Here is a 25,062-nt window from a genome sequence, read left to right on the forward strand (position 1 = left end):
CTCTGAGGCACATCTTGGTTACTGTTTCCTGGCTGCTGACCACTACAGGATGGTCAAATGACTCCTCAGCGCTCTCCATGGCAGGCATGGGAGCGCATTCATCTGTGCCTTCCCCAGAAGCCTTGGAACACACGGGAGCTCTACATTTGCCCCTGGAGTCGACTCCTGAATGATCTTCTGATCCTCCTTCCCCTCTGATTGAGAGTGTCCGTGTTGCCTTGACTCCAGAACAGAAAAGGAGATTTGTCTCCTTTAGGCAAAACTCTGCCAATCGTTGTGAGAAATGGGACCTTCACTTGTTTGATTCTACCTTTACAAAAGGAAATGGGAAAAAAGTGGCTTTGGGTAGGTGCTCACACAGGTCCAACCTGGCTCAGCCATCTTCTTGCTTGAAATTAGCTTCCTCAGTTTTAAAATGGGATGATGTCAACCTTCCAGTGTTGGCATGAAATTTGAGTCCTCTAAGTCTAGCGCCTCATCCTGTCTGACAGTAGTCGATGATCAATTAGGGTACACACTTGAACTTTTGTATACTGGTGCATCTGTGGGGATAGTGTGGGTGGAGAATCACATCCCTGGCAGGTGGTGCTACAATTTCTGTTGCAAAGACCACTGCAAAGGGAAGTGGTGTGGAGTGTGGTCTCCGCCCTCACTGTGGGCACAGCCTCTTCGGTGTGCCACCCCATTCTTGTACTGCTGGGACCACTGCTCTCCTCCCAGGGGAGGTGCTGTGAACGAGGATCCTCTGAGTCGTGCTAATGACCAGTAGAAGAAACCCAGGGGTGCCATGGTGGAGGGGAGGCCTGGTTTGGCCCAGGGTGGCTCTGACTGGCTCTGACTCCCTGTAGGGACCCTGCAGAAGAGTGGTCAGATGGCACACTCCCTGGCCACCTCCCCATGTCATAGCCTAAGGCACCTAGCCAGGTGTGAAAAGCTGTTTGCTAGGAGGGAATTCTCAGCAGGTCAGGTGCCAAGCAGGGTAGCCCTGTGCTCACAGCTGGCCCCTTGTGAGCCTGCGAAGAGGCCATCACTAGCCTCTTGGGTCTGCCAGAGTACTGGGACTCAACTTGATACCTGAAGCAGTACAATACTGTGAGCCCTGCAGGGGCAGGAGGAAACTGTCCCACCATACTGGAGACACCTGTGACCTCTGGACCCCACCTTTCCTTTCTCCCTCTAGCAATTTAAGATATTGGGGAAATTTAACCAAAATCCTGTTTTTTTTTTTTTTTTTTTGGAAGTACTTTTAAAACCCTACAAGAATGTCTGACTTGAAAGTAATGAATAATTTCTCATTTGAATAACTGTGATTTGGGTCCGGAGAGGTGAAACACATCACGCTAGACATATTTACTAATTCTGAATATACCACATGATCACAGGGCCTGGGCTTGCTGGGGAGACAATGAAACACGTCAACCTTGATGCACAGATAAGGAAACTGTCCTGAGACGGGAGACTCGGCAAAGCATCCAGCACGCAGACAGCCGAGGCAGCTCCTGTGAAAAACAGAACAATGAAGCCTTTGCTCCCGTCCTGGGAACCAGGGACGGGCTGGAGACCCAGCACATGGAGTTTCTGGGTCCAAGATTAGAACGCTGCCCTTCCGAGCTCTGGGGCTCCTGCAGGCTGAACAGCTGGGAGCTGTTCCTTCAGTGGCCACTACCAAGCTATCACAGGTGAGAGCTGGGCTTGGGGGCACCAGGCAGCACCACGGGCTCCTACTCTTCTCCCATGCTCCTGCACCACCTGCTTACAAAAGCTCAAGGTGAACACAGAAGCTCAAGCTCAAGCAGAATGCACTGCTGCCACAGTTTCTGTTTAAGAGTGATTAAAAGTAATACATCACAAGAATCCCGGTCATTTGAGGGTTAGTAAGGAGCCTTTCCTGGACAGAGCTGCAGTCTTACTTTTTGGGTTGAAGTGAGATGGGTGTAGAAGAGGACAGGTGCAGTGGACAAGTGGGATGGGGTGCCACTAGAGTCGTTAGACTAGGATGGAAACAAACAGAGCCTGGTCTTTGTCCTAGATCCTGGAGAGGTGTCAGTGCTTGTTACATGTCTGGGCCACCTGCATTGTCCTCTGTAAGCTACATCATTCCTTGTTTTCCTGTGGTTCGCTTCTGGAAGCAATGCATGTCTGCATGTTGACACCCTCTTTGTAGAAGCATATGGAAGCGTGACAAATTCCAGACTAGGGATGGTGGTTAGTTTGCAGTTTGTTACAAGCCTCTAAATAGTGCCAGTGGGGTGAGCAGTCTCCAAGGCATCTGGAGGGAGGAAGGAGACCGGTCCCACCAGTCGCACAGGATGGGCACCTAGTCTCCGCCCACAGAGCTGCAGCCAGGCACATGCATGCACATGGACTCACGTGGGAACAGATGGGCAGGACTAGACTTCTGGCTACCTGAGTTATTCTGGCAGGAGTTCTGCGGAATTGAATTGTTCAACTGTATAAATCTGGCTGCAGATCAGCAAATAATTAGATTTTTTTTTCCAAATAAGAAGAAATTTCCTTTGTTTCCATTTAAGATAGCAGATGTAATTAAGAGAAGAGAGAAGTATTTCCCACCCATTAAGAACCTGAGGGCTGAGGAAAGAGCCCACGTTTGATAGTAACTTGCAGGAAGTTGCTGGGACCATTCTTATCTCCACTTTCTGATCACATACCTGAGGTGGAAGGGCTCACCTGGGCAACCCCAGTCGGAGTTCACCTGCCTGCTTTCTGTTCTCTTTCCATAAGGGCCCTCTGTCCAGCACTTCCTTCTTTCCTGCTGAATCCCAACCGATGTGACCTGTCACTGGCCCCCACCAGACCCCTGCTAGGCAAGAGAAGGCTTCAAGGTCAAATCCCATCAATACAGCTACAGAATCTATAACTGAAGTCACTATCTCATGGTTTAGGCCTGTATCATTTCTATGTCATTCCAGAAGATGGGTGCTGTCTCTGCAAGGTGAACATGAAGAAGGGTGACACAGGCATGCATCACACCATACCACTCCCATCGCACATCAAACACACTCACCCAGGCACACACCTCACACACGCATCACACAATAAACAGCATCCACAACAAGAGTCCAGGGCCTGGGGTCACCCTCCTGGGATCTGAGCAGCCTACTCCACTAGTCCCGACCCTACACCCTCTACTTCAGGGTGTGGGTCATGGGCTTCTAGGGACTTTCAAGGACTTGTACTTAGACACGGTCTTGCCGGTGGGAAACAATCCTTGAAATCCCTCTTCTACAGTGCATCGTTCACACACGTGCTCACGCACGCGCGCACACTTGCACGCATAGGGGACAATCCAGGACGCCCCACGGTAGCCTCTGGGTCCGCTGATTAATCACAGAGTCCACTGTAGCCAGCTGGGCCTGTCTGGGTGGAGGGAGGCGCGCGCAGCGGGGTCACCTCGCCGCCGCGGCTGGGGGAGTCGCTGGAGGGGCGGGGACGCGCGCGCGTGGCGGGGCCCCTGCGGGGTGGGGCCGCTGGGGCGCGGGCCCGCGGGGCCTTTAAGGGGGCGTAGGGACGGCCCCTGCCCGCGCCGGTCCCGCCCCCGGCCCGCCTCCGGCCCGGCCTCCTCCCGCCACTGCCGGGCCGCGGGCGGGACGCCCGGGGCGGTGCGCTGGGAGGAAGCCCGCCCGGCCGCGGCCCGGGAACTTCCCAGACGCGAGTCGGGCGCACCGGCCGCCGGGTCTGCTCCGCGTTCCCTTTTCCCAGGTGTGCGGGCTGGGGGCGCAATCCCGGGCCGTGGCCGCCGGGCGCCAGCCCGGCATTGCCTTCCTGCTCGCCCCGCCCGGCTTCGGGCCTCCGGGCTCCCCGCCTAGCCCAGCTCCGGCCCGCCGCGCCCCCTCCAGCCCCCGGCCGGCCGCCAGCGGATGTCCTGAGCTCGCCGCCCGCGGGCTCTGCGTCCCGGCCCGGGGGCTGCTCGGGGAAGTTGGGCGAGGCGGGCCGGGTATGCGCCATCACCATGGCCCGGCTGGGCTGGTGGCTCGGTGAGGTCCAGTGGTTCGTGTTGGTGTCGCTCTTCGTCGCGGCCCTGGTCACGGTGGGCCTGTACCTGACGCAGTGGGCGCTGGCCAGGGCGCGACCCCCGCCGCGGCGGCGGGCGGAGCCCGAAGCAGAGCAGCGCCCTGAGTCGGACGCGCTTCTTTCTTGGATCCTGACGCTGAACAGCTGGAGGAGCCAGTGGCAGACAGCCTGGGTGATCGCCCTGAACCAGGAGGCCAAAAAGAGAGGGGTGAGTGTCCAGGAGAGCCAGTTGGGGTCGGGGGACAGCGGTTGACTGGTGCAGGCGGTGAGGGGAGAGCCCTCCTTCCTGGAGGCGTTGCCACAGCCTCTGGCTGACCCTAAGTGAGCCTTCCCCACCCCCAGCCTGGCAGACCTCCGGGAAAGTTAGGAGAAGGGCCAGGAGAATCGAGGACCCTCGGTGGAGGGTCCATTAAATACCCCAAACCCCAGGAGCGCTGGGCCTGGGCTGTGCAGGGATAGAGGCTGCTGGAGGAACGCACCAGAGGGCCCGTCCCTTTCCAGCTGAACCTCCCTGTCTGGATTCCCTGGTGGATTCCAGCGTCCCATGGGACATGCACTGATCTTGCACCTGATAAAGGAGTATCTGTGATCTAAATGTGCTTCCCTGTCTAATTGCACTGAACTCCACCTAGAATTTCTTTGTTTTTTAAAAGGCTTTCATTTCTGGGTATATGAAACTAGTGTTTAGTTTGGGCCAGGTGTTATACTGGGGGCTTCAGGTACACACATCATCTCCAAGTCAGCACACACCTAGGGCACAGGTGCCCTCACCATTTTACAGGTGTGGAAACTGAGGCCGGGAGAGGATCAGGTCATGCACCCTGTGGTGGCACAGGCAGGACATGAACCGAGTTTATTCCGAGCTCAGGCTGTGGGCTTGCTACTTAACTGCCACCTCACACTCCTGTTGTTGTTTCTTTCTTGTTAATTATTTGGTGACTTATTTTACTTTTAAGACATCTTAGTTTGCTGACACTCTGGGGCATGGCGTCAGCTATTTGGAGGCCTTCCCCAGCTGGCGAGGCCCCTGGGGTGGGGAAGCACTTCTGGCAGACCTGGCTGCTTCTTGCCTTCAGGGGTGTGTGCCTCTGCTCGTGCAACCTCATTGTGCACACAGTGGCCGCTGGCCTTGGAAAAAGGGAATGCTGGTTTCTGGACCATCAACCTTCAAGATGCTCCACAACCACCCTGAGCCTAGTGTCTGTGTCATGTCTTGGCACATGTGGCCATGGAATTACAAAGCAAAAAGGGTCAGAGCATAAATTAGCCTGAACCCAACAACTCAAGAGACTTTGTTCTGAATGCTTGAATAAAATAACCTACCTTTTGGATGATAAATAAAAGGTTCACAGGTCAGTTGACAGAGGTCTGTCTTGGTGACTAGCATTGGTGCCCCAGCTGTCCAGAACTGGACATCTACCTGCTTCAGCCCACGAGACCTGTGTCCTCACGCCTGGAAGTAAACATGGGTCACAGAACTTTGACTGACCCGGTCACAGGCCTCTTCTGGTGCTGAGTCCTCCTCAGGTTGGTGGCCTGGGCCTGTGCACATCATGTTCCTGTTCTCTGGAGCACAGGGGTTGTTGGGTGAGTGATCTGTAGGATCCAGACCCTGGGACTCCTGGCGGAGTTTCAGGCCCAGAGCCAGTGGCCCTGCCTTCTGCAAGTTGGGGATGTTTGCTTTATTTCCTGTCATTTCTTGATTGGCTTCCAGAAATATGCTCCCTTAGGTGCAAAGCTTCCAGGTTGCCCTGTGCTATCGTGTCAACAGAGACAGGAGGAAGTCCCTGACTGGCCTTGGTCTTGGGTTGGTCAAACAAGTCTGAGACTCCCCAGGGAAGGACTTGAGGGGGTTGGATGAAAACCTTTCACCTGAATCACCGGAGTCTTCCTGTGGGAGCCGGGCGTTGTGTTCAGGGAGGAAGGAGGTGGGGCTGTTGGCGTTTCTCTGTTCTCTCTGCTGTTGGCCACACACTGCAGCCTTACCCACCAGCAATCATGCACTTACTGGGTTTGAGCTCAAAGCAGCCCAGAGTCTCCTGTAGCATTTTGCATGGACCAATCTGTAGTGTCACTGCCTGAGCCGGTGCCTGGGAGTGTGGCTTGATTTGAATTCAAATACAGGGTTTATAGGCAGATAGGATCCTAGCAACTGTCTCCCTGCTACTGATGTGTCACCCTCCCAATGTCCTGGGCATACTGTTGTGACAGTAATGACAGTGTGGGCGAGCAGGTGCTGGTGTCAGTGCTGATGGGTGCCCTGACCCCAATGGCCGTGCCTGCAGGAGTTCCCTCCCCCACCTGGACTCCCACTAATCCCCGATTAGGGCTGGCACTCCCAGCCTGCTGGCCAGAGGGCCACAGCTTAGCTCCCCCTCCCAGTCCTGCTATCACTCTGTCCTAGCCAGGGGAGAGACCAACTCTTGGTCTGTCACTTGCAGGATGGGGAGATGCTGGTAATAACTTGGTGATATCCAGCGTGTTCCGTGAACAGTAGAATTTTCTATTCAAGGGCAACAGTAACCCTCCCATTCCAGGTTTCACCCCAGCTTTGTATCTCAAGATGGAAAGGAACCAAGCTTTTCTGGTTGAGCCTCTTTCTTCCTCCTGTGGAATCTATGCCGACCTTGTTAGCTGGAGGGAGCCGCCGAGGGCCGCCTGGAGCCTGGGCTGGCCTCTCCACTGTATTTTCCACTGCAGTCATGTTCCCCCGTGGGAACCAAATTCAACTTGAGACCCTAATGTTTTCTTTGAATGAGGTCCAGTAAGAAGGGCTAAAGGGTATGGTTGTTTAATGTCTCATCCTGAAACATGGGGCCAGTGTCTCCTGGGATCCAAGGATTGAGCAATGGCTTGTGGAGTCTGCTTTGTGTTCTTATGACCAGTGGCCAAAGTAGGGCAGGTGCCCTGTATCAGAGGGGACCCCAGATTTTGACCCTTATTCCAGAAGTAGTTGTCATTATATGTGGTAGAGAGTTGGACACACAGGAGAGGAAACGACCCCTGGTTCGCCAGCTCGTCATTGTTGTGTGTGGACACAGGAGAGTCACCCAGAGAACTTAGAAATACCTACAACAGTGCACTCCATGCCCGGCCCCCGTGAACCCTGGCATCGCTGTGTCCAGCCTCCCTGGCTCTGGAAGACAGCCTGCTTGTCACAGGTGGCCCCATGGTGTCTGCTAGAGCTTCCTCCTGTAGGCGGATGCTCCTGGGTCCAGGTGTCAGTGGCAGCACAGTCCCAGAGCAAGAGTCGTGTTCTGCTGCTGGTGCCGTGGGCCTGCCTCGTTGTACTGCCTGTCCTTAACTGGCAGTGCCCTGGATCAGGACAGACCCGAAGCTCGTGGCTTCTTTAGTCCTTCAGCTCAGGATTTCTTCAGAGAAATGCTCCGAATGAAGACGAACAAGAAGATGGGTGGTTTGCGGTCTCTGTGAGAAACAGATGCTGTGTGAACTCAGAACATGCTATGAATAGTGCTCATGTCCATGTGAGCTTCTGAAGCTTAGTAAACAAAGTGGCCACAGCCCGCAGAGCCTTCCCATCACACAATGACCTTCCAGTTGTGCTTACAAAAACCCAAACTCCTTGACCAACAATGGCGGCCACAGTGCGGAAGTCCTTTGGGAAGAGGGTGCTGGCCACTCAGGGTGAGGGCCCTGGGCCTGCCCTTCCCTCAGCCAATAGCCGACTGTGCCCTCCCCCGTGACTCCTGCCCCACCCTCCTCCCTGGCTCAGACGTCCAGGTTCTTCCCTGTGCAGACCTTCCAGCAGGCGTTCCATAATTCCTCGGAATGCTCATCTCCTTCCCTCACTGGCCTTTTCTAAATCTTTCAGATCTCAGCTCAGAGGTGCTGGAATCCGATTCTGCAAAGATGCCACCCCATCCCCGTCTGGGCAACCTGTGACTGCCCCCTGGTTGTACCTGGTGGCACTTGTGCCCTCTTCAGCTCCCTGCATGGTGAGCTGGGGTAGAGACGGGTCTGTCCTGGCAGAGCTGGGCCTGGTGCCCTGCTCAACTCTGGCTCTGAGCAGACCCTCGTCAGCAGTGGGCTGAACGGCAAGCGTGGCAGAGGGGAGACACAGTGGCCATGCACACCGTGCACGTCTGGACATGGGCCTCTGGCTTGGGAGCTGGCCAGCCCCGTCAGAATATGCTGTTTAATGGACTTTGTTTTCCACTTCTGAAGAATCAACATTAAAGGAAGCTGCGGTGACTTTGCAGATCATGGGGGCCAGGAACAGGCGCCAGTTCTGTGGCTCTACATGTCCTCACCCATTTTCCCAACAAGGCAGGAGGCCAGGAGAGCAGGCGTAGTGCCAGCGACAACCCAGTCCAGCCAAAGCTGACTTGCACTGCCATGGGCAGAGCCCACCACTGGCTACCTGGAGGACCTGTGTGGCAGTGCTGGGCTGGGCCACCAATTCTGAGCTGCAGCTCTGCATGCAGCAGCTGGTTGATCCTGGGCAAGCCCTGACCTCTCTGTGCATCATCCTTACAAGGGAATGATTTATTCAGAAAACAGTCCACTCTGTAGAGATGAGGTGGGCTCTGGGAGGCACTTAGCAAAATGCCTGATATGTAATGAGCTGATGAAGGTGGACTGCTGTTTTGTAAAGCCTCCTTTTTTTAGTCTTTATTTTTAAATGCTTTTAGATTTGCAGAAAAGTTGAAAAAAAATTATTCAGAGAGAGTCCATCTATTCCTTCCCCAGCCTTCCATAATAGCAACACAATGTTCCCAGCCAAGAATTAAGTTTGGTACAAAGTTGCCGTAGTTTGTAACAGAGAAGTTAACATTGTAGTAGTACCACAAGTTAGCCTCCTCAATGAACTTACGTAACAGCACCCAAGTGAACATCCCCAGCATGTCTAATACCTGGAACTGAAAACTGTATTTGAATTTCACAGATTTTCTTTCCTCTTACTGTTCCAAGGTCCCTCAGGCCCAAGTGACATTCAGTTGCTGCTCCTGAATCTCCTGCAGCCTGTAAGGGTGCTTCCGGCTTTCCCTGTTTTTCTCGACCTTGGTGACACTGAAGGACATGGATCATTACTTTGCTGAACATGCCTCCCTTGGTCTGGTGTTTTCCCATATGCACCAGGGTCACCCAGACTCAGAACAGTGTCCCCCTTAGTCACTGTATCAGGGGGCCCTGATGCTGGTGTGACCTGTCACTGGGAATATCAGACTGGGTCTCTCTGGTTAGGTGGCTTCTGGCAGGGTTCTCCTCCAGCAGCTGATGACGCCTCTGTCTCCCCTGTGTTGACACTTCTTGGGGAGATACTTTGAGACTATACGAATCCCACTGCTCCTCCCACGTCTCCCCTCTGGGTTTAGCCTCGCTCGGTGCACCTTCTCTGCCACAGATGCTTAGCTGGAGTTCACCTAGGGAGATTTTCTGCTTCCCTCTTTCCTCCTGCCCTTGCGACTGGCCCAGAACCACAGGGGAGCCCTGCCTTTCCCTCTGCACTGAGCTGGCTCTGCACATCACTTGTGGTGTTTATCTGTCCTGCAGGTTGTGACCCAATACTGGGCTATGGGTGGTGCCACTGAAATCGCTCTCGTCTGGGCTGTTGGGAGTTTCTTGCGCTCCTATGTTCTTCCTTCCCCATTTCCTCGCTTTGTGGTTCCACAGGGTTTTTTCTTTTCTGAAGGCTCCCCTTGTGTTGTCCTCTCCTCGGGTCCTGGACCCACGCCCTTCTTCAGCGCCTCGAGGTCCCATTTGTTGGATAGTGTTTAGAATCTACGTTCTGGCGTTGGGTGTGCTGGCCACTGTGTGGCTCCCACTGCTTCCAGACCTTTCCAGTGGGCAGAGCGGGGCACAGCACGGGTGTGCCACACACATGCACACACGTCACATTCTTGTGTCTTTCTACCTGTATTTCTTCCAAGCCTGAATGTATACTGATCCATTGGCCTCAGTTCCTCTTTCCTTCTCCTTTTCTCATCTTTAATTCCTTCCCCAGAAATAAGGCACCTGTGCTTACAGCCTCTGACGTGTTTTCCTACTTACCCCGGTGCACACATGAGGCAGTCTCTGAATTGCTACCCCACATCCAGATTTTTTAAAAATCCACCTTTACCCCATGGTGTGGGATGCCACTTTTTCCATTTACAGGTAAATATGCCTTATTTGACATGCTTGGGACCAGAAGTATTTTGGATTTTGGATATTTTCAGATTTTGAAACATTTGCATAAACATGCGGTATCTTGGGGATGGGACCTAAGTCTTCAAAGTTGCTATCTTGGGGATGGGTCCTGAGTCTTCAAAGTTCATTTGTTTCATGTACACCTTATATACATAGAGGACTAAAGGTAACTTATACAGCATTTTGAATAATTTCTTGCAACAAAGTTTCATGGAATGGAATTTTCTACCTGTGGCATCAGGTCAGCATTAAATGTTTCAAATTTTGGAGAGTTTCAGATTTGGGGACTTTAGGATGAGGAAGGCTGTGCCTGTACTAAGTTTCCACATGCACTTGGCCTACGCTGGGGTTCTCTTCCAGTCTCCTGGTCCATTTGTTTGCTCTCTGTCCCAGAAGTATGGTTTTAATTCAGGGGTTCTGCGGTGTGTTTTAATGTCTGTGGGGTGAGGGGAAAGCCCTGCTCATCTCCCTCAGTGTTTCCCTGGCTGCTCTTGGGTGCGTCTTATCCCATGGGGATGTGAAGCCCTCCTTCAGTGCAGGCAGAGTGGAGGAGTGTGCAGAGGACGCATCTCCACCTGGGCGGGACAGCAGAGGGGTGCAGGCTGACTCTGCTCCTGCCCTGCCGTGGGTAGGCCGACTAGAAAAGAAAAGGCAAAGGCAATCTCCCTGTCCTGAGTGTAGGTTAATAATTTATTTCCTTTGTGAGAATGTCACTTGATATCAAGTTTCCCAGAAAAATCTCAAGGTTTTAACCCCTGAAGGTACCACAGGTAGAAGGGCACTACCTGCCCTGTGTGCCAGATCCTGAGTCTGCACTGGGCAGTGGGTGGGGCTATGTCTTCAGACTGCTGCAGAAGGTGCACTGTATTGCTTGCTGAGTCCAGCAGCTGGACGTCTCCTGCTAACTGCCCTGGCCAGCATGGGCCTCTGGGCCAGGTGCTGCTCGCTCAGCCGGGCAGGGAGCTCACAGAGCAGTTTCATGATCAAGTTCATGGTGCCCCTGGCCAGCAGCTGCCACCCAAACAAGCCCCAGCCAACAGAGCAGCCTAAAAGCATGATTTCATCCTTCTTGAGAAGTAGATTTAATTATCCCCTGGCGATTTTGGGGGGTGAGGTAGATGTGGAACAGGGTGAGGTTAGAAATTAAATTGAATGTAAATTGAAATGATCTGTGCCTGTAGGTTTGTTCTTGATCACTGGGAATTCTTAAGAAATAACAACAGGCTCACTTCGTGCTGGCTTATCTGCACTGCACTTGCCCGGGTGGCTTGGACTCGCCCTTGGCTGAGCCTCGCAGCTGGAGCTGATTCAGCGTGATGGAGTCTCTGAAGTGGATGCAGGAGGAAGCTGTGGGCTGGGCTCTTTAACCTCCCAGTCTGGACTTAGTTAAGTGCGATGTGCTTTCTGCAGCATGTCAGAAAGAGTTAAAGAAGACTCGTTCCCTGTCCTACTGCTGGCATGCAAGGCCTCTCAAGAGCCCGTTTTTAAAGGGACAAGACTTGGTTGGCTATCCGAGTCGTGAACTACTCCTAGGTAAAGCATCAATCTTGTTGCTTTGCGATCATATTAATTTAATTGTACAACTCTCATTTGGGGCATTTTGTATTGCAAAAACCAAAGTGGACGTGAGCTCACTTAAGTAAGCTCTGGACGAGTTTACTGCGAGGATATGGGAAAACGCATGGAGCCAAAGGCAGAGTGGAATTGTGAGGCCAGAGGGACAGGAGCCTGGCAGCTCTGGAGGGCTGTGAAGCAGGGACTGAGGACAGCCACTGGGCTGGCTCCTTCTAGTGCAGAGGTCTTGTGTGCCCTCCCTGATTCCACAGGGAGATTGGCCCTGGTATGCCTCCCACCCGGATGCCCAGCAGTGGGAAAGGAGCATGGGATGGCACCTGTGCAGCAGGATCTGTGACTCTCTCAGCCTGTGGCCAGGCCAGCGGCCTGTCAAGCCTGCGGGGCGCTCAAGGAGCCCTGTGGAGCCTGTGGTCCTTCCCTTCCACCACGAGCCTTCGCATCCACAGACCTGTGCTGTCTCCATTGCACCAGCCTCTGGTGTGTTCTGTGTGTTCTGTGCTGTCCTTCCCTCCCCAGAATCCTGCCTGCAGAGGGCTGAGTGCTGCGCCGCGGCAGACCCGTGGGGTGCGAGCCACTGAACCATCGCTGTTATGTCTGGGTGTATTTCCCTAAATTTGTAGAACTTCACAGCAAACATAATTTCTAAGAGGCCAGGCCCTCCTGCACGTGCTCCTCCTCACGCTGCTTCTGTCTTGCAGGGCCCTCTGCAGCTCTCCTTCCAGCAGGACGCGCGGCCACAGCTCCAGGAGCTGGCCGTCGGAGAAGTCTCCAGCATGGTCCAGTCGGCCCAGGAGAAGGTGAGCTGGGTGCAGTCACTGCCGGCCTTTCCCTACAGGAGGAGGGAAAGTGAAAGTGGGGGCCGGGAGGGTGCACATTTTGTTTGAGAATCATTGAAAATGCAGAACTCCTGTGCTGGGCGGAGGCTGGGCAGAGGCTGCGGTCTGGGCCATCCGTGAATGAACGGATAAGCACATGTGGTCTGTCTGTTTAAGGGAATATGTTTTAGCCTTAAAAGGGAAGGACTTACTGACAGGCTGTGGATGAACCCTGGAAATAGGAGTACAAGAAGCCACACGATATGTGGCAGTGAATCCCACCATTATGTGTGATCATAAACACCAATAAAAAAGCAAACAACAAAATGTATTTATTGAAAAAATAAGCCAAACACAAAAGGCCACGCGTTGTATGATTCTGTCTGTGCGAAATGTCCAGAATAGATGAATCCACTGAGACAGAAAGGGAGGTGCTGGGGGCTGGGGGGGGTCCTCCGGTGGGGAGTGACCACCAGAAGGTGCAGGGCTTCTTGTTGGGGTGATGATGCTCTCGGAGTGGTGGCAGTGGTAGCTGCTCCGCTGCGGGCACATTGGAAGCCATGCACCCTGCGGCTTAGACAGGTAGGTTGTGTTTTATCTCAATAAAGCCAATATACATACTTACTACAGTGATTAAACCGATCAGATAACACAGATTCCAAGAACGCCTCTGGAAGAAGTCCTGGAAACTTTCTGTTAACTATAGGACATAGCCTGTGTCTGTTCTATTATCACTACGATTATTAATTATACCAGTGTATATATATTTCTTACCCCTGGGCTCAGAATTATTCCCCCCAGAGGGAGAAAGGTGGTGTCCCCATTGCTACTGTTGCAGATTCTGGTGTCACTGCACCTAGACAGGAGGGCCTAGTCTCACTCTGGGAGGGCAGGGAATCGCTCTGTGCTTCTCACCGTGACCCTCACCTGCATTTCCCGTCTGTGTGCAGAGAGAATGTGCCTTATTCTTCCTCTTATTATTATTAGTTAACATGACAGTAGAATGTATTTTGGCAGAATATACATACATAAAGTGTGACTTATTAGTTCCCATCTTGCTGTGCGTGATGTGGAGCTACCCTGGTGGGTATACAATATGGGGAGGGGAAAATAGAAACAGGTGGACTAGACAAAGGGAAACAGAGGGAAGGGGAGGGGGATAGCAAAGACAGTAGAATCGATTGGTCATAACTTTCCTAGCCTCGTATTTGTATGGGAGCGAGTTGTGTTTTTAAGTGATTAACTAGCGCACAGTCCCCCCTCTGTCCCTGTCCTTGCTGCCCAGCCATGCCTGTTCCTCTGAGGCCGGCTGCTCTTCTCCTCGGCCTTGGTCTGTGCCTTGCCTGTGTGTGCTCTTCAGATGCTGAGGAATGTCTTTGGATGTGTCTGCATTTTGCTGTCTTGTTACACACATGAGCCACTTAGCAGTAGGAAAGAAGGGACCCCTGGGTAACCCCAGGTGGAGGAGAGCACTGCTGGCCTCGAACCCCACCTGCCATGTCCCCATCACAGTGGAGGATTGTTCACTTCATGTCTATCAGTTTATATGCCCCAAGCTTGTTCTTTAGGTAACACTGTAGTTCTGCGGCTCATCCAGCTGATTTATGTAGCTCTGGTTTGGCTTCAACTACAGCTTAGGGTTCTGGTGACTTCAGCTTGCTTACCTACTGTAGGCTGTCTTCCCTGCCATGCGCACAAGTAAGGGATGCTATAGTGAGTGCTCCTGTTTACTCCCGGCTCAAGGTGCCCCAGGACTGTGCATAGCCCTGCTGGGCCAGGGTGAGTGTGCTGAAGCTTGACCAAACACTCCTGAATTGATGGCAAGGTGCAGTCCCAGCTCCCTCCACTCCAACCATGTAGAGAGTTCTCTTTCCTGCAGATTTGCCAATACTGAAGTCATGCAGCTATGAATCCTCTCAATGAGTGTTGGAAGTTTCTGGAACATGGAGGAGAAAGCCCATGGCAGTAATGCAGGATGCGGAGGCTGGCATAGCCCATAGGGCTAGCAGGGACCTGACAGCAGATGGCCCCGGGTCCATTTTATAGAGGGGGAAGCTGAGACCAAGGAGCTGGGGCCCTGACCAAGAAGCAGCCTCTCTGTGTGGCAGGTGCCCACTGAATAGCTGTAGTGAGGCGGTTTCTATTTGGTAAGAGAGGAACAGCATGCAGGGTTGGCCTGGGGGGTGGAGGAGGACAGAGGTGTGAACATCTCCATACACTGGTTTTAAAGGTCTTCATATTGCCAGAAAAACAGCCTTAGAGAGTGATACACTGTGTTCCTTTTAACACAGCCGCAGACATGTACATGCAAATTTAAAGCTAAACACATGCAGTATTGATACACCTGTGTTCAGAAGAGTGTTATTCACAATAGCTAAAAGCAGAGGCAGCCCAAGTTGGATGAATGTGGATAAAATGTCGTGTGTGGACAATGAAATGTTCAACCTTGGAAAGGAAGGGCCTTCTGGCACATGCCACAGCACGGATGTGCTTCAAAGACATCACGCTGGCGAAGCCCGCCGGACATCCAGGGACCAATGCCGTGGTTTGGCTCAGAGTCCCAGGGTCAAGGGTGTAGAGACAGAGAAGGGAGGGCCCTGTGCTGGCTGGGCAGGGCCAGCAGGTTCCTGTCTGATAATGGGGACAGTTTCGGTTGGGGAAGATGGAAAGTTCTGGGGGTGGATGGTGAGGATGGTTGGGCAACCAGGTGACTGTATTTAACACAGTTGAACTGGGTACTTCGAAAAAGAGGGCACATTTTTGTTATATGTCATTTACCACATTAAAAAAAATCTAACATAGAAGTGCATACACTTTTTTTTCAAGGTTTAAAGCTTTCATATGAGCTTTTTCGAAAGTTGTTGACCTTTCCTTAACTGAGCTGTGGTTTACGGAGCCTGTCCAGTGGTGGAGATGGCCAGGCTTGGACAGGCATGCATAGGGTGCAGGCACCCGTGGGCTCTGGCATGTGTTGGTGTACATTTCTCATCTTTTTGTTTTATGCTTATTCATTTTTCCTACAATTTGCTGCATTTGTTCTGTTTTCTCGTGTTTTAAAGTTCTTCCCAGTCTTCTTAGCGAAGGCAGCTACATGCTCCTCCAACCCGGCCTGTTAAGCAGGGGCTGTGCTGTAAGGGGTGGGAGCAGGGCCCCGAGGACCTGGTCTGGTGCTGAGCTGTGTTCTCCTGCTGTCCTCTCCATAGCCCCCGTCTATAGACAGCCTTCCCATAGAGGTGGGGAAGAAGGGAATTAATCCGAATCGAGCACTTGGAACAGTGCGGAGCGTGGGAGTGCTCGGCCAATCCGGGTGTCTTCACCTACCCGCAGGATGTTACTCATGTGTTCGTTTCCTCCCCATTCCTAGAAGCACCTGGGAAACACTGTAAGCATTTTTCAGGGTCTTGATACCTTGCCAGGATTGCTGCCTTAGAGAGTGGATGGTTGAACTGTGTTTTAGATAATTAAGGAAATCGCACATGCTCACGGAAAGGTCAAAAGCAGCATCAAAGTGTGGGGACTTGGGCTCTCCCGCCCCTCCCCTGTGCTTGCTCACCCTTGTTCTGCCCCCGCCCAAAGCATGGCGCCATCCACAGGGTTCCTGGAAGCCCATCACCTGCCAGAGACACATGGAAAAGGCACATCCGTGAAAAATGGAAACATTATTTTAAAACGATTTTCTCCAAAGTTCTTGACTTAAGTTTTCTCAGCCAAATGAGGAAATGACCCTTGTTTGTCTCTTCATGGCTGTGGCCAGGCTGCCCTCCAAGGTGCAGTGGCCAGCCAGCCAGCTCGCCGACCCTCCCGTCCCCTGCCCACATTGGGTGTGGGAGGGGCCAGTCAGCTGGTCTCAGAGCCCCACAGAAAGGCCCGGCAGCCTGCAGCCTGCGCTCACCTGCCAGTGGTCTATGGATCTGCCCGGCTCCTGGGAGGGTGGGTTGGAAGCAGGATCCCTTTGGGGGCTTCGGTTCCTCCAGGCATCTTCTCCTTTCCTGGACAAGCTAGCCAAACATGATACTCCCATTTTTGGAAATTGAACAGCTTAGGACTTCTCTTGCAATGTGACCCAGGTGGGCATGACTCAGGAAGATGGTAAGATGCTGAGCCCTCTTTCTGATATTGTTCCGAGACTGGTGGTCTATCAGGCGAGCCTGCGGTGGGCAGCAGGGGGTGTCCTGCTGTTGTAGCATCTGAACTGCACCCATGGGCTCCAAGTTTACATGGAAGTCAGTGTTATCATGTCACACGTTTCCCCTGCCGTGCATGATTCTTGAGAAGGAAAAAAAGTGTTCAGAACTCAAGGACCACAAACAGAAGGTCTGAAAGAGCGCAGACTTCATTCCAAGGGCACTTGTTACTCCTGCCCTCTCCTCTGCCTCCCACCATAGCCAGAGCTCCTCTCACCCAGCCTTAGTGGGGCACTAGGGCTAGCATTGATCCAGGAGTCTGTGATGATATCTTTGATCGGTTGGATAAGAATGAGGACTGGCCGCCTGAGCTGCTGGTCCAGTGTAGCCCGGGCCTGACTGTGACTCTCAGAAGTCCCTACTAGCCTCAGAGACCAGTCCTGGCCCTGGACAGAGTTCTCCTGAAGTCCTTGAAGACCACAGTGTGTCAGAGTAATCCCCTTTGCAGATATCTGGCTCATCCCCCACAGAGTTGGGTCTGCCCGTCGTGGAGCAGGCCAGGCCTTCCCAGAGGACCTGTCACGAGGTGCAATTTAGGCCCTGCCTCACCTGTACTTTTGACTTCAAATGTGATTTTTTTTTTTCTCACACCAACCGATTCTCCAAACCTCTAGCACCACCTGGAAGTCCTGCAATGACGGGTATCCTGACTCACAGGTGGTAGGCTCAGGCCCTGGTCTCAAGTTCTGGGTTGCCAGCTGCACTTCTGACTGACCCACAGCAAACCTGGGGTTTCTGCACCCGCTCCGCTCCTCAGCTTGCCACCTGTTACAATGGCCCAGAGCTCACAGCTTGCTTTCTGCTCTCAGTTATGCTAAGTGCAGCAGAGGAGCATCCCGTCCCCTGGCTCCCCCCCAGCACCTCCATGTTCGCACCTTGGCCGCACTGTTAGATCATTTAGGTGACTTTACAGAGGCTTCCTAGCACTGGCATGATCAATCATGGTCACTTGGCCATCAACCTAAATCTCCAGCCCTCTCCCCTCCAGGATGTGGGGACCAGGCCTTTGTCTCTGTGTCCACCAGTTCTCACCCTGAAGTGGCCCGGGGGTCTCAGCTACCACTTGCTCATTAGCATACAGTAGACACTCTTATTACTCCTGAGATTCCAAAGGCTTCAAGCGCTTTAGGGGCTCTGTGCCAGGGCCCAGGGACAAAGATCGAGCCCTGTTTCACTGTAGCAGGTCCTACAAGGTTGTGGCGCCTTGCTCACAGGATGAGGCCTGTCCTCCTGTGTGCAGGCATGAGCCAAGGTAGGCCGCAGGAGGCCTCTAGCAGGAGACCTTCCTGGGCAGCCCACAGGAGGCCTGCTAGCAGGAGACCTTCCTGGTGGGGCAAGTCCACCCCGGGCAGGCTCTGTGCTTCTTCCCAGGGTGCTCACCTCTCGCTGCCTCTGCCTGTCTTAACACGTGCTGAGTGCATTTCTCCCAGATTTTAATTAAGCGCTTGCTCAAGAACAAGTTCCTCCCTACAGTCTCTTTCCTCACATCCTGGGAAAGACCTGCTCTAGAATGTTCCACCCAGAAGATGGAAGCCTCCATTTCCTTATCTCTAGTGGCCTAGAGCCACCTCTTCCTCCGCAGGGTGTGCCTCAGCCCTTGCCATGTGGGTTCGAAGCTTCCTGCTGGGTTCTGTGAGGAAGCCCACTGTGACGGTGACAGGGAACATGGCCCAGGGGGTGGAGGCTGTGCTGGTGTGGCTGCTCACCACAGTCGCTCTTCCTTAGAAGACCGGCGAGGGTGTCGGAATGCCCTGTGTTTGGGAAACTTGCCAGTACGAGTCGGGGTTGTGCCGTGACCCTCTCAGGAGGTTGCAGGTGCTGTTGCCTTTTTCCATGAGAAGCTTTAATTGTCTCTGTTTTGGTGCCATTTCTAAGTAAACAGAGGCTCCTAAGGGCACAAGGGTCAATTCAGGTTCAAGTTCTAAACCAAAGTTATAACCCATCCAGCCTGCAGAAAGGGCCAGGTGGAAAGCCAGGGGACACTGACGAGTCTGGCTTCAGGGGGTGCCCACTTCTGGCTCTGGGCCGCAGGGTCTGTGTCCACCTGTGTCCACCTCCTGGCAGGACTGTGCAGCTCAGAAGCCCGTGTGATGCAGCGCCCCGCCATCCTGCCGCATCTCTCCTTGTGCTGGCTTTGGGGTGAGCGGAGCCTGGGCGAGGCCTGGGAGCGCTCTACCCCGGGCTCACGGTGCTCCTTTACCAGAAGAGGAAACCTGCCTTCGCACACGGGGAAGCCGAGGCAGAGGGCAGTCACGTGGCCGAGGAACGAGCTGCCGAGTAGCAGAGGCTGGAGTTGGGCCTCCGGTGGCCTCCATGAGCTGCAGGCAGCATTTCCACTACTGTGGGTTCCCTTGCGCTGGCTCCCACACCTCATCCACCATGACAGAAAGGACCTCGCCAGCTTTGCTTATGTGAAACCCCGGCAATGAACAGACGGGTTCCAGTGCACGGAATTTCCCCCAGAATCCTGCCCACCTTGAAGGCTGGGGAAACCCAGGAGGTGCTGGGTGAGTGTGGCGTATTGTGTGGGCCCTGTGCTACTGAGCACCGTGTGTGAACCCGCCCGGTCTCCTGCTCGTCCATCTCTTGTGGGTTTGCCAGGGCAGCACAACTGGAATTGCCCCTGCTTGTCTCCCTGTGTGCAGACAGGAAGCTCAGTCAGCCCTGTCTCTGTTTTGCTTTGTGTGACGTGGAAAGTCCAGGCACTCCAGTAACCAGGCACTCATGCCCAGATGCCAAGAGGTGGTGGAATTATTTTGAACTGGGTCTTTCTAAAGGTAGGTGACTAGGTGCCTCTTGGGAAGCCTGCCCTGGAGCTGCAGCATAGATGCCACCCTGAGTGGGAGAATCACCTGCCCCCAGGCCACCTGCTCTCTGAGTGGCTGTGTATGGAACTCCAAGCCAAGTCAGCCCCTGGGACAGCTTGACTTTGGAGGAGACAGGGTGAGAGGACCCTTGTGGACACTGAGATTCAGTGTGCTTTGGGGGTCGATGTGACGAAGCAAACTGGCTCCAAACAGGAAGAACTAATTGCCAGCCAGCCCCCCACCATGAGTTCTCTCCTGCCCTTCCTTTTGAAGGAAATCTCCTTTCATATACAGTCGATGGGGGAGAGCAGATTTGTAAGCCGTGGATCGCCCGCGTTCAGCCATGGTGGGTGTCTCGATACCTCCCTGTAGCACAGCGCTGCCGAACAGCCTCCGTGCTCATTGAAAGTGTCCAACACAGGAGGGGAGGAGAGCAGTGCTGGAGCAAGTACCCTGTGTGGCCCGGGCCTGCCTGTCCACCCAGCACGCACCCGAGTCACCTGCCATCTTGGTCCCCGCACTTTTCATCTCCGCCTTCTGGGAAAGTTCCTTACAAAATACATCTTCAGCTGAACATTGCGACCTCGTGGGCAAACAGGGTTGACTTAGTAGGGTTCTGGGCTGGGGTTGTGGCTCAGGGGAAAAGTGCTCACCTAGCATGAGTGAGGCTCTGGGTTCAATCCTCAGCACTACATAAAAATAAAATAAAGGTTTTGTGTCCCCCTATAACTTAGTAGGGTTCTAATAATATTTAGTTCTAATGGACTTTATTTTTTAAATTGAGGAGCCTCTGTTCCAGAGTAGAATATTATTTTTTTAATCTAACTCATACTGTCTTTGAGAGTATTTACAGAGGTGAGACTAGATTCAGGGCTGCTTAGCAGCTATGAATGATTGGTGAGTCATTTTATTCGGGGATTCTTTCCTTGTATAGTATGATTCAAGTGAAAAATATTCAGCCGGGCATGGTGACACATACCTGTAATCCCTGGGGTTCTGGAGGCTGAGGCAGGAGGATGGCAAGTTGAGAGCCAACCTCAGCAATTTAGTAAGACCCTGAGCAACTCAGCAAGACCCTGTCTCAAATTAAAACAAAAGGGGCTAAGAATGTGGTTCAGAGTAAAGTGCCCCTGGGTTCAATCCCTGGTACCAAACAAACAAACAAAGATGAAAACTATTCAATAACATAAACCTTTAAGATGCACTGTGAGTGTGGCACTGGTAGTTTCTTTGGAGACAAAAGAAATTAAATTATCTCCAGTTCCCTAGAGTGTTCCAAGGGAAGGAGCTGAGGCCACTGTGAAGCTGAATTGAAAAGGAAAGTGAAAGAGAACGGTGGGATCTGGAGATGTGTGGAGCTTCTCCTTGGCAAACAATAGCAAAACCTGGGAGCATCTCAGCCTGGAGCTTTCTGGCTCCAGTCTAAACAAAGGAGGCCAGTTTCCAGATAAGAGCCCTTGGCACAGGTATGTGGCTCTCCGAGTTCAAGGTCTTGCTGCTGGAGAAAGATCAGAAAGGTGCATGAGAGCCTCTGCCGGCACAGGTCACTGGGGACCTGGAGCCAGTGGCCCTTCCTGTCTGACGGTGCTCCCGCCAGCTGCCCCCTTCCTGTCCTGGGGTGCAGCAGTCCTCCGCTGACCCAAGCCTCCCCTGCCGCCACTCAGGACCCTGGAGCCTCTCCACCTTGCTGCCCTCACCAGCGCAGCCTGCGCTTCCTACCCAAGTGGAGAGGTGTTCACTTAGAATACACAGGTCAGCCTCCTGTTGATTTCGAAGCCGTGTAAATAACTGAGAACTTCTTTGCTTGCTTTGGAAAAATAATCTCAAGGGTTAAGCAGGTCTACGGGTGACTGTTTCCGAAGAGCGTGTTCCCTGGAAGGCACGTCTCGGCTTTGTGGATCTCTGCCATGGGCAGGTGATTCACTGTCGCCACTGCAGATACCAGACATGACTTCTATTTAACTTTTTAAAAATCCAATGCTAATCTCAGACTCTTTCCAAGGGAGATACGTAAAACCCAAGGGAGGGCTTGAAAGCAGTTTTTAAATAGTGGCACATAATTGGGACTTCCTCAGGAGCCGACTGGAAGATTATAAAGCAATTCTCAGGATCGTTGCTGTGTCGGGGGAGGGAGCTGTGGGATCAAGATGTCTCTGTGCATAGGCATCGAAGCAGATGTCAGCCCTGGACACTCTGGCCCCCAGGAAGGCCAACCGTTGGAGGATCCACTGAACTTGCACGTGGCAATCCTGCCTTCCACAGTTCCCGGGCCCCTCTCCAACAGAGAAGGCGCACCCTGTTTGTACGGGTTGGGAGAATTTAATCCTCATTGTGGATAACACCTTAATACTCTTAAAAGAAGATTACTTATTTTTAAAACCTCCTTTCCATTTTGTTCTTGTCCATTTGAAAATGGGGCATTATTATTCTCAGGCCGCAGAGGTGGAGGCTGGTCCAGGAGAGGATTTGGCCCTAATGGCTGTCCCTCCCAGCAGCCCCTGGGGCAGCGTGGGAGCATTCTGTGTGGGCGTATCAAAATGTCACAGCAGGTTCAGTGGCTTCTTAATGAGCTTTCTAGCTGAATGCCAAGTGGAAGCCCAGAAATTTGGTCCGGCTGGCTGGTTTTATTTAGGGGGAGGGAAGCCATAGCCCCAGGGCTGAGGGAGGACGCTCTGGGGGCTGGGAAGAGAGTCCAGCCCCGCGAGTCCCGAGCTTTCCAGTTATGCCTTCTAGAAGTTTTAAAGTCCTTTTTTTGTTTTTTTTTTTGTTTTTGGTCTGGGGGTTGAACCCAGAAGCACTTTGTCACTGAGCTGAATCCCCAGTCCTTATTAAAACTTTTTGAATTTTTGAGACAGGTTCTCACGAAGCTGCTTAGGGCCTAGCTGAGTTGCCCAGGCTGGCCTGGCACTTGTGATCCTCCTGCCCCCGCCTACCAAGTTGTTGGGCTCACAGGCGTGTGCCACCGAGCCCGGCTACTGATGGGCCTAGTCCTTAGACACTTGCTTAGAGCTCTGTGTTTCCAGAAATGGGAGGGGGGGGTCTTCCTGCTGGCTGGACTGCATGTGTGCGTGCATCAAGGCACTGAGGAAATGTTTCCAGAGTAAGAGTCTGACTCGCTGAGTGCGGGAGGGCTCCCAAGAAGGCAGCGGAAGCACCACGTGCCCTTGCGTGTCCCGCTGTCTTGTGTTCATGCAGAAAGAGCCAGGTCCGTGGAGACCAAGCAGAGCCCGGTTTCCTCTATGTGATGAGCGGGTAGCTCACCTGCCATCAAAAATATGCGTCTCCAGAAAGGATTGTTTAGGGCTGACACATATTTAGTAAACAAGTGACGTTTCTATCCAACCGTTAGTTGTCCCAGGCCTTTGTGAAGACGTAACTGATCCCTGTGGTCGGTCTCTGGAGGATGTTACAAACACAGAGGGACACAAAGAGTCTGGCCTTTCTGCCCGGGCTGGTGGGAGGCAAGGATCTTCTGCTGGATCCATGGGACTCCTGCCTCTCGTCCTGGATGCTGGGAGCAGCCGTGCCAGGCTCCACATGGTGTGTGCGAGGGGCACTGAGGTGGACACAGCAGATGCAGGATGGTCGGGGGTGGGAAGCCAGGGGACAAGAGGGAAGAGGGGATGGCCCCGGCCTGAACTCTGGAGTAGCAGGCCCTGGCAAAATCATTATTTTGATAATCTCTCTACTTGGTATTTTAGATTCTGATAAATCCACCAGAGAATTAAAGAATTTTCTCTCCCTCCCCAAGCAAACGCTGTCCCCATGGTGGGGTCAGCCATTCCCATGGGAAGGTGAGATCCATTTTGCTTACCCTAAGCCTCCTGATGACTTGGCTTTGGCCAACACTGGCCACTGCTGGAGCCTCTTCGTCCATCCTGTTGGTTATCCAGTACCCATTGGGCCCTGCTGCCCTCAGCCCATGCAGTGGGCACTGGGCCTCATCGCCGGCCAGTGCTATGCCTGCGTGGCGTGCTGCCGGGGGGTCACTGAGGCCTCCTCTACCGCTCTGCTCCGTAGGGGACGGGAGACGATCCATCTCGGTCTGGCTGTGACGTCAACACCCTCTAACGTGCTTCCAGACACAGGAGGAGTTGAGTTTGGTTTACTCCCTTTTGTGGTTGCTTGTCTCTGTCCTTTAAATTTTTATTCTGTAAAATAAGTTCATTTTGTAACTATTTTGCTAAGGCTGTGTCACTTTGTAGTCATTTGGTATTTCGTATGTTCTTTCAATTATTTCTGCATCTTTGAAGAACCATATGTTAAGATTATTTAGATATAAACAATTTCTTGTGTTCCAGAAGAATTTTAAATTTTTCACTTAAATTTTACATCTGTAACATCATTTTAAGGCTCATTTCTAGTGAGAGAAGATGGCTAATGGCTTTTGCTCTTTACGAACATGGACATGTCTAGGGAGCTTAAAATCTGTCATCGTGGGAAAATACAACAAAGCAAAAAAGAAAACTTGTTATGTGTGTAAAGAAACAATTAGAGCCACCCATCAGGAAGCAAGAATTTGATATATTTTTTCTAGTTTTCAAATTACTACATATTAAGGAAGAGGTAGATCTGGATATTTATCCAAGTTTATGGAAGTTCTGCCCTCACTAAGGAAGGAAGTCTGGATTGCCGCATTCTGACATAAAGATGCCTGCGGTGCCACTTGCTCTCCTGTACAGTTCTTCCTGTCACCTGTCCCTCCTGCAGGTGGTGGCCTGTCACGTGATGAGCAAGACCCTTCAGTTCCTGGTCAGCGCAGCGCCCTCGGTGACGGCCTCAGGACACCAGCTGTATGATGTACAGCTCTCCCCGGTTCATCTGCAGGTGAGGCTGGGCAGATTCTGCAAGTCACAAGAAGACAGTTCTTGTAGACTCATCCCCTTCACTAAAGGCCCAAGACAGTCCCTGCCCATTAGGCCCATCTGGGGTGGGGTTGGGCACACGTCGCGCTCAGTGTGGCCTGAGTTACAGGGCTGTGACATCCATGTTCTTGTTGCTACTTGTATCATCTTAGACTGTAAGCTTCCATGTTGCACCATATGTATGGGACATAAAACACGCACACGCACACACATGCACACACATGCATGATGAATCCAGAGACTGCCCCTTTCAGGCCTCTATGCTGGTCAGGACTGTTGCTGACTGGTGGGACAAGGCTGGTGGCACCTGCGGGAAGTCAGGTGCTGGACCACAGGTGTCTACACAACTCAGAAAGACAGCCGGGCAGAGCTGGGGGAGGTGCTAGCTTAGGTTTTGAAAAAAGTCAACTTTAAAACAATCCATTATTGTTATAAGTTAAAAAAAATCAGCACTACCATTATTTTGTGATAACAGATTTGTAATAATAAGACCTATTTTACATGTAATTATAAACAGTGTATAATGCAGCACAGAGGGACGTGTTTCTAATGATGGTGACAAGAGGCCCAGTGCAGCTCTGGATGCCAGCACCAGGAAACTGCACGTCCCTCATTGTGCACGTACACAGGTTGC

General features: G+C 52.6%; 1 protein-coding gene across 1 annotated transcript in view; it reads left to right on the top strand.

The window, feature by feature from the left end:
* Positions 1 to 3,887: 3,887 nt before the first annotated feature.
* Positions 3,888 to 25,062, top strand: part of C2cd2 (C2 calcium dependent domain containing 2) — a 50,709-nt gene continuing 29,534 nt past the window's right edge. The window contains exons 1-3 of the mRNA XM_076867586.2: positions 3,888 to 4,240; positions 12,456 to 12,554; positions 24,274 to 24,390. Of these exons, the coding sequence (XP_076723701.2) occupies positions 3,971 to 4,240; positions 12,456 to 12,554; positions 24,274 to 24,390 (486 nt within the window). The 5' untranslated portion in view covers positions 3,888 to 3,970. The remainder of the gene's footprint in view (positions 4,241 to 12,455; positions 12,555 to 24,273; positions 24,391 to 25,062) is intronic.

Source organism: Callospermophilus lateralis, chromosome 10 (genome assembly GCF_048772815.1).
Source record: "Callospermophilus lateralis isolate mCalLat2 chromosome 10, mCalLat2.hap1, whole genome shotgun sequence".
Lineage (NCBI taxonomy): Eukaryota > Metazoa > Chordata > Mammalia > Rodentia > Sciuridae > Callospermophilus > Callospermophilus lateralis.